This window comes from Scylla paramamosain, chromosome 13, assembly GCF_035594125.1.
Source record: "Scylla paramamosain isolate STU-SP2022 chromosome 13, ASM3559412v1, whole genome shotgun sequence".
Lineage (NCBI taxonomy): Eukaryota > Metazoa > Arthropoda > Malacostraca > Decapoda > Portunidae > Scylla > Scylla paramamosain.
The window spans coordinates 17739926-17750184 of NC_087163.1; the positions used below are offsets into that span (position 1 = coordinate 17739926).

At 36.8% G+C, this 10259-nt stretch overlaps 1 protein-coding gene across 1 annotated transcript in view; it reads left to right on the plus strand.

The window, feature by feature from the left end:
- Window positions 1–7405, plus strand: part of LOC135106445 (uncharacterized) — a 32442-nt gene extending 25037 nt beyond the window's left edge. The window contains exons 3-5 of the mRNA XM_064015454.1: window positions 2137–2187; window positions 2328–2458; window positions 7132–7405. Coding sequence (XP_063871524.1) covers window positions 2137–2187; window positions 2328–2456 — 180 coding nt within the window. The 3' untranslated portion in view covers window positions 2457–2458; window positions 7132–7405. The remainder of the gene's footprint in view (window positions 1–2136; window positions 2188–2327; window positions 2459–7131) is intronic.
- Window positions 7406–10259: the final 2854 nt, after the last annotated feature.

Sequence of the window (10259 nt, forward strand, 5' to 3'; positions counted from 1 at the left end):
TATATGCAAAAATGAGTGAGTTGCAATGGCATGGGGAGCAACTTCTAATATTCTGCTTATGACTTCTTTATGCCTGCTAGTCATGGCTGTGGTGCCATCAGTACATATTCCAATGCAATTCATCGAACTGATTCTATTATCCTTTATAAAATCACCCATAGTTTGAAACATGTCCATTCCTGAAGTTGTTGTTCTTTGTTTTGCTTTGTTGTTTTGCTCTTTGCAAAACAAAATGTCCTCTCATAATTCATTATCCCATATATAGCACACAAATGCCAGTAGATGTGACATTATGGCCACATCTATTGATTCATCCAGCTGGATGGCAAGTGCATTGTTCCAGTATGTGTTCAGACATTGATGAGATGTGGTGTGTCAGTGTCATTTGGTATTGAAATTTTGGTTAATGCCTTAGTTTTTTCATCCACTTGCATTTCCTTGACAATTTCAATTGCACAAGGCATGATCAGTTTTTCCCCAATTGTGTGAGGCATTTTCTGTTAGCAAATTTTCTGAGCTACAATATATGAGATCTTAAGCAGTTTTTAATCCATAGTGGTAGTGACCTTTAACTCAACTTGTGCACTGCACAATTCTTTAGCTTTGCGGTCAAAAATTATCTTTCTTTATCCTTGTACTAACCATGGTTTGTCTGGAAGTGCATAATTAACTTGGAGGACTTCATGATCTCATTGGACAGTACTGTACTCTGCAGCAAAGGACACACTGTGTCTGTTCAACACTGTCACTTATACTTACTACAAAGCCATACTTAAAGTAAATGGCATGATATTTCCTAATTTTTTAATTCCTAACATGAATAGAACTAATCTTCCTCTTCCTTTCAATGAATTTGACCCTCTGACTCATCATCTGCAGATTTTAGCTCATCACTCAGTTGGTATAGTAGTTCTTGTTTTGATGAAGATGGTGGTAATAACATATTTGTCTGTTTTCTTAACAGACAGGTAAACATCAGCCTGGAAAAAGAAAGAAAAGGAAAACTGTAAGGTGAAGAAGACCTACATATTTGTTTCAGTGTCAGTATTATAGTGTGGTCAAATGGAAAAACAAGCAGGCAAACAAATTAAATATTAAGTGAAGACTTATAAATCAATAAGCACAGCCAGTCATGCCACATGTTCAGTCAGCAGCAATTGCCAAGAGAATGAATACAGCTCACATGCTAAGTTCTGGGCAATGGGCTACTGTGTAGCTATTGCATCATGTTATGCCACCCCAGAAACAATGTTGCCAACAATTATAACTTCCTTAATTTTTTTTATATTTTTTAGCATTTAGTGATAGAAAAATTATAATATATGAGTCATCACATTCTGAGAGATGCAACTAGCCAGAGAAAAACTAGAAAAAAGAATGGACATCCCAATTTAAGACACATTGTGTAATCATGAATTATAAAAAAAAACTGAGGTTTGATAGGATTAACTGAAATATGTTGAATCTCCCTGTCCTGTGGACCCCTTCATAGGTTTCAGTGGACCCCCAGTGGTCCATGGACCACTGGGTTGAAAAACATTGCTCTAGAGAAAATAATTGACATGCTGGGCAGTCGAGAGTTGGTGGAATATTCTCCCAAGTTTCCCATGAAGTGCTACAGACTTTGAATCTTGGCAAAAAAAATCTTGAGAAACCTGTCTCATGTGACTGGTGTGTGACTGCACCTTCAAGTATAATCAGTGGGAGGTAGAGTAGGTTAAGCCAGGAAGTGAAAGAGACAAGGAGAGAGTGTATTTGTTATTTTGTCACATAGGTACATTCTGACTGCAATGGTGTTTGCACTAGTTATAAATACTTGTAATATATAGGTGTTTCAAATCCTTATAGAAAATATAAAACAGATAAGTGAGGAAAACCAATATTGATCATAAATTTCCATGTAAGGGCCCTTTCACATGAGTGTTTCCATATGCATGTTAGGGTGTGCAGCGTTTTTAACATTCATTGGAATTCAGTGGGATCTTTCACCACGACGACAGAAGCCCAACAAGGACACATCCGTTCTTTGTGACGCATGCGTCCTCACTGGCTACTAGTGGCATTGGGAGCTTTCACACGCACATTCTAGTACACATGCACACCAGTCCCACTGCCACATCGGTCATTATTTTTCAGCTGAATGAAAGTCATCACACATCCTGTCCCTTGAATGTGGACACAACTCTGGTGTTGTAGTGCATTTTGAGTATGATGTAACAGTCATGATTTATAGTAAATATGCATAGATATTTGAGCATAATAGATATACCATGCATGCATACATCACATAGCCTACTAAAGTTAATCTCATGAACTAACATTTTCAGATGATTAGTGTGATGGCAGACTATTACAACACTGAGGAGCTAATTTCACAAGTAGGAAAGGCCTGCACTGTGGGGATCCTTCGAACGAAGAATACAAGAACAAGAACAAGAAAGCAGAGACATGATTAAAGGTTTGCCGCTCAATCCATCTGAATTATGAAGAGAAAACTGCAGAAGAAAAGAAACAAATTTAATTTTTGTATTGTATATTTATAAACAAAAATGCAATAGTAATGAATGTATTTCACATTTATTGTGCATGTTATTACCAATTTCTTATAGTCATATTACTGCCATGGTAGTTTCCTGGCTTCACTGTTGAAGTAGGTGAAGAATTTGGTCCCTGCTTTCTTTTGCATACCTACCCTCCCTGCCATACCTGCACTGAATAATCTACATCTTCAAATCCATTGACTTCTAAAAGTATTAGCAAAATTTTCTTTTTCTCTCTTACCTGTCAATATTATGTAAGATACAACATGTCTTAACAATATCAATAAGAAAGTCAACATTCACATTTATGGGCCTGTGGAAAATTCTCCCTTTATCTGACAGAATTCCAAACACACACTCAACATACCTTCTTGCATGTAAGAGCCTATAATTGAACAGTTTCTTGTCATTTGTCAAATTGTGGCCACTGTATGGGTGAAACAAATTAACATAGTCCAAAAGCCTCATCCCCAAAAAAAAAAACATAAGGCAACACCTCATTCCCACCCTGACAAAAGTTGAAGCTGTGGGAGTTTTGGGAACATTTTGCTGAATCAGCTTAAAGATGGCTGAATCTGCATGTTTGCCATGTGACCTATGTCAACATATCTGAAGCAATAATCAGCATCAGACACAGCCAAAAGAATAATGGAAAAAATAGGTTTTGTAATTGAAATGCATTGAACTACTGTCCTCATGTCTGATAATCCGAACATGTTTCTCGTGCACTGCACCAATGCAGTGAGGGAGAAATGAGCATGTTGCTCAAAACCCTGCTACAATTTTCAGCCACTATTCTTTGTTGGGTTCTGGAGAACAACTCCACCTTCATCATGTCCCATATTGCACAACACACTCTTCTTACAACCTTACTGGCTGTAGATATACCAATTCTGTATCTATAGTGGAAATCCATCATGCTGCAACCAGAGATGAGATACCTGTGACAGAAATAACTTTCTAGACTCTCTCTCTCTCTCTCTCTCTCTCTCTCTCTCTCTCTCTCTCTCTCTCTCTCTCTCTCTCTCTCTCTCTCTCTCCTCTCTCTCTCTCTCTCTTCTCTCTCTCTCTCTCTCTCTCTCCTCTCTCTCTCTCTCTCTCTCTCTCTCTCTCTCTCTCTGTATATATATAGTATATATATATATATATATATATATATATATATATATATATATATATATATATATATATATATATATATATATTATATATATATACGAGTATATATATATATATATATACATATAGACACACACACACACACACACACACACACACACACACACACACACACACACACAGTCAGTGACGCAGTGTCAGTTTTCTGGTTGACAATGAAAAGAATATATGTTTTTCCCTTTTGTTTTCTCCATTTACTTTCTCGTGGTTAATTTTTTGTTATTTTGTATTTCAGGTAAGGAACTGCATACTCATTGTAGGAGTATTTGTGATGCATGTAAAAAATTCCAGGAAACTCAAAGATGAAAGTAAATCAGGATCTAGAGCTGTGAAAACATACCGTTACATATTAGGAAAGTAGGTGAAAATAGAGGAACCAGTGACACTGGTTCCTAACCATGAAACAGATGATAGAGCTGAAGATGTATATCAAAATCTATCAATAACACAGCCAAAGACAAGTGCTGAACTCAAGAAAAGGAAGAGGAATTTACTTGAGAAGCTTATAAAGTTTATGGATAGTTATGAAGAAAAAGAAGATGAAAACAAGGATTTCTTCATGTCCATGTTACTGTCACTATGAACACTGAACAGTGAACAAAAAATTGAATTTAGAATGCAAGTACTGGCTGCACTGGCAGAACATCAGATCTGGACACCATGGGCACACAAGGATTCAAGACTCTCATCCCTCTCCACTTGTGCTACCACCTGTACAGAGCAGACGTGGGCATGATTATGATTACTGATCAAAAAATCGTAATCCATGGCTCTGATTATATAATCATAATCAAATTATAATCAAGAAGTAGATAACTCATGTAATCAGAATCAAATCATAATCATATTTTTTCTTAATAATAATCAGAGATTAACATGTGATTATTGTGATTATTTCTTTGTAATTTCCATGAAGCACTTTGCTTTCAAGGCCAAGTAAGTTTTGAAAGCTTATCACCATCTCATGTTTTAATTGCTTGTCTCTCATGATATATGAGTATCAATCAGATGCACAGAAAGCCTATACATGTTTCAGCAGACTCTTGAAATGCAGTACTGGTAAAAATTATTGCCACCAGGCTGGTGTGGGAGTGCACAGCCACAGGGTTACATATGAAACATGTTGTCTGTGTAATCACTGTAATGTGTATATCAATCGTGGAACTGTCTATCATTGTGTGTGAGTGACTGTGTGTGTGTGTGTGTGTGTGTGTGTGTGTGTGTGTGTGTGTGTGTGTGTGTGTGTGTGTGTGTGTTTTGTAGTACTGTATCACCCAACATATTTGTACATGCAAATGCTGCTGGCTGTGTAAGGCAAAACGACGCATTTGTGCATGCACACACTTCATGCTTATTTAAGGCAGACAGCTGGTAAACTCATCACTCCACTCCACTCCTCCTCAACAAGTACATCTCTAGATCATCATGCGGGAAACCAATACTGGACAATTTTCATGGCAGCTCCAAACGCATATCCTACTAAAGTGAAACTGAAATGCAAGCATTGCGACTAGGTTGTTAGTGGTAACATTTGATGGACTTCAAAATTTTCATACTCACATGAAGGTAAGGTAACATGTTATTGTATCATATTGTCACTTTCATAAACAAACTACCCACACTAAAGTAAAGGTTCATGCCATATTCACTGAAATCATCACTAGCTTTAACCTAGAAAGAAAGATTTAAACTATTGTAACTGACAGTGCCAGCAATATGCTTAAAGCATTTGTGACACTTCCTGATCTGAATGATGTGGACACTAATCAAGACAGTGAAAGCAAAGAGGATGACACCTTTGACATTCCTGATAACGATGAGAAATTCTGAGCTATTGCCTGAGCATGTCAGATGTTTTATTCATATTTTTCAGATTACTGTGACAGGTGGGTTCGAAGAAGCAGGGCCTATATCAAAAGTCATTGGAAAAGCCTCATGTCTAGTATCACATATTGATCATTCTGCACTGGCATATGACATTCTCGAAGGTGAATGCAGACCTCAGGTCAAAAAAATGCAACCCGATGGAATAGCAGTAACAAGATGCTTCACTTCCTTTTTGAATATTGATCTAACCAAGCTTGATCAATTAAACTGTCCAGTAAAGCCAACCAAATATGAACTTAATCTCACCAAGGAAATAACAGATATCTTGACACCATTTGAAGTAGTAACTCTAGAGTGTCAGAGAGAGAATGTTGTAAATTCAAGCATTTGTGAACTGAAAGCTGAGCTTGAACAACTGACACAGACATACAAGTCAAAGATGATTACTACTCTCAAAAGCTCAATTGAGAAAAAGATTGAAGATCTATGAAGACATGAAGATGTTTCATTTGGCTTCACTCCTAGATATATGGCTTTAAGATGGACTGGTGCTCACCAGAAATCATGTTCATGAAATCCCTACTGAAGTTTAAAGTAGATGAAATTATGCCTACTACCACTGAAGAAAAGGGTTCCCCTCAGGAAAAATAAGGAGGCCCCCTGCAAAGAAGTGCCAAGCTGTTCAGATTCATGTTACCATCAGCATCAACAAGCTCTTCCTTCTGTACATTAACATTAACTTTATCACAAGTAGAATCCTACCTAAGTCAGCCAAGAACAGAGGATGACAGTGATCCCCTTCTCTTCTGGGAATAGAATCAGTCAACATTACCTCAACTAACTATACTGGCTCTCTGATATTTGTGTATCCCAGCATCATCAACTCCAGTTGAGAGACTTTTTTTCTATTGCTGGGAAGTCTTTCGTCCTAAATGATGCAGAATGACTGATGTTTGCTTTGAGGAATTGATGTTTATCAAGTGTAACCAACACATAGTAAATTAGACATTACATGAGAAATAATCTAGCCTGTAAGAAATCATGTGTATAATAAGTTCTATATTTTTCAAAGAAAATAATTTGTTTTCATTATTGCTGTGAAAGCCTGTGATCATGATTTAAGATAAATTCATAGAAGTAATGTATTATGTACTGTAAAGCAAAAACAAATAAAACCTCTTACACACAATGTATGTTTTTAATACCATTAGTTAGTAAGTGATTTAAATGGTTATATTACTGTGCTCAGATATGGAACAGTGCACCTAATAGATATAACTTGCTACTATTTAGGCATTGTACTTAATCATTGCAAATCAGTATCCTTTTACAAATATTCACAGCAAAATGTGATTATAATCATAATCTAATCCTAATCATGCACAAAAAGAAAAAAATATCAATAAAAAATAGCAACACTAAAGTAATCATAATTTAATCACAATCAAAAAAAAGTATTCCAAACCATAATCAAAATCAAATCATCATTATTTTTTTATAATCATGCCTACACGAGTCAATACCCTCATTATCCACAGTATCCCCTCACCTGCAATGACATGCCCACATTTCTTTGGACTTCCAGCAGCAACAAGCATACATCCACATACAGTGAACACTTGAAGAAAGTCGTGCACAAGTCCAACCAGTAGCACCCCTCGCCTGCTGTGTCTGTATCCTCTCCAGCATCATACACCTCAAATATTGATAATTCAGTAATTTCACTAGATGATTTTGGCATTTAATTGAAAAAAAATACAATACAAAAATTTCCTACAGTGAAATACTTTTTATTCGTACAGTAGTTAAAATACCATATAATTTAGTTTATTCAAAATAAAAAGGAATATTAAAATAAATATGTGTATTTTCAAACCTGATGCTTAAAGCCACTGCTTCTTTGGGTGGAATGGATGGCCTCATGTTTGTGTCCTGTAGTTTGATACCACCTGTGACTGGCCAAAAGTTCTTGAAAAGTTGGGGTATTATATCCTGAAGTAGTTGAAGAATTTGCCATTGTCAGCTTTTAAGACTTCATACAAGGTGTAAAATTTGCCCTGCAAGAATCTACTGTTGTTTGTAGGGTGAGTTCAAAGCTGACAATGGTTTTTCTTTTTCATTGCTTGAATTGCTGCATAAACAAACACAGCTTTCTTCTGTGCACCCATCTTGAGATATTGGATGACTGAAAGGAAGGTTCAGGTCGGGTCACAGGCCGATGGCAGAGGCCTGCTGGTCAGTGAAACATGAATGCATGGCAAACGCATTTACAAAAAATCTGATGCATTTCTATGCATCCGTTCAATGCACGCACAGAAACGCTTATGTGAAAGTGACCTAAGTTGTACTTGTGACTGTGCTTGATGGAAAATGGTAAGATTGGTGGAAGCATGATGTGGCATCATCACTGGGGCAGGGTCTGTTATGTGCAGGCTCATCATTCTGACTATAGTTGATATTAAGGGTTTCTATTGGCTATTAACATTTCTTACAGGTCTTTCTTGTCTTGTAGAACCTATACAAAGCCCCATTATATTTTATATATTTAAAGGAAATTAAAAGACTGTATACACTAGGATTCTTTTTTTAATCAGTGGGAATGGCATACTAAAGCAGTCTTTGGGAATGATGTTCTGGGTGTTAAGCATTTTGGGAAAGCAAATGTCAACCAAAACATTATCCTTGCATAAACTAGAAAAATGCAAGAAGTTAACCATATAGTATTTAGAGGCTTCCCTCAGATAGGGCCTATGGAGGATAGTCACACTCTGATTTCAATTCCTTATGTCAAAAAATGACTTTTGGAATATGAGGGTGTAGTGTATAGGCACCCACATGCTCAACAGGATATTTGATCCCTTTTTCATCTCTGGAAGAGAAAAATAATTTGGTTTATTTTTTGACTTCCCTTATTAATTTCTGATGAAATTGGATTTAATGTAGTTTTCTTTAATTTAGTCTTCATCTTCTAAATGTTCTCTCTCATGGTTTACTAAGAGTTATGATTAAGTAATATGAAGATAATAGTATGTAATTCTCTCTCTCTCTAAAGTTATGATTAAGTAATATGAAAATAATAGTATGTAATTCTCGCTCTCTCTCTCTCTCTCATGCTCTCTCCTCTCTCTCTCCTCTCTCTCTCCTCTCTCTCCTCTCTCTCTCTCTCTCTCCTCTCTCTCCTCTCTCTCCTCTCTCTCTCATAAAGGCCAAGAATTCCCCAACCATTTTTGACCGCATTTTGGATGGTTCTATCAAAGCTGACATTGTATATGAGGATCCCTGAGTGCCTGGCATTCCGTGATGTTGATCCGCAAGCGCCAAAGCACTTGCTTGTAATTCCTCGGAGAAGGATTACCATGCTTGAGGATGCTCAGAATACTGACCAAGAGGTAAGTAGATGCATTATACTCATATTCTTAGAAGTAGAAATCAGTAATGACTTTAATCATTACTTTTCACTTAGTTTATTTTTTGAATGTACTGTAATTGGTTAAAAGACTGGTAGGCATTTCTTCTGTAACTCTTTTAGTTGTTGGCAGCTTAGATGGAGAGCCCCTTATTATTTTTTAAGGTTTAGATGGTTAGCCTCAGTCCATGGATGGTAGTTCAGATATTTCTGTATTTGCTGGAACATTAGACACACTTTTTTCTTGAAAAAAAGTATCTAATAATTACCCTGCATCTAATGTGGCCATAGCACAGGGGCCATATTAACAAAGATTCTCATCTCAGAGTTCAGCTCAGTCTTCTGGTTAGACTTCTGCTTATCTTCTAAGCAGTCTTAAAGTTGTGCTGAGACAAATTCTTAAGCCCCAGTATGAAATGGTGAAAGAGCAAAACAGCAAAATCTTATATTTCTCAATTTTGAGTTAATAGTGCAATCTTTTTACATTTTTTTTGATTAAATAACAAAAAAAAATTGTCATTGATTTTGTAAGGATACGAGTGCATAAATTTGCGTTTATTAATAAACAAATTAGTTTCTGCATAAGGCGAGTATATTTTGTCTCAGCGTTTACACCCTTGAGCCAGCGCCTCCTTTCCAGTCCTTTTTCTTTAGTGTGGAAAAGATGATGACCCCTAAGGGTGAAAAGGCCAATAAAGGAAACCCATCTGGACTGATGGTGAGACTTTCCTACCCTCATCCACTCAGTATATGAGGAAAGATGTACCCTGAATGGCGTCACTCATTCAGCGGCAACAAAAAAGCTGCATGTGGCACTACTACCAAGAAGGTAAATGAAACACACCAACAACAGGACACATGAAGGTCCAAAGTCATCATTACTGCAGAGCATTGACTAAATAACCACTGTAACTATTACTTTAGTTACTAGCACCAGTCTATCATTCATTCCTGTGGGAAGACATCTCCTGCCAAATATGTCACAAATAACACTCCTGCAGTTTTATTCTATATATATGTCCAACAGTTCAGATTCACTCGGGTCATCGAGAACATCCTTATGGGGCTGATAATTCTTGAGGTGGTGGGATTGGGCTCAGTAGTTGGCCAACTTTGTTTGATTAACTTAGTCTTATTGTAACTCTTAAAGTTAAGGAAAACTGAGGACCTGCCTTAAATTTAAGACCTAGACTAAGCACAACTTGGGAAGTTAAGCACAACTCTAAGCATAAGAGCTGGGCTGAGTCAAACCTCTGTAGTTAAGAATCTTTGTTAATACGGCCCCCCAGATGCCTGTAAGCCTATGC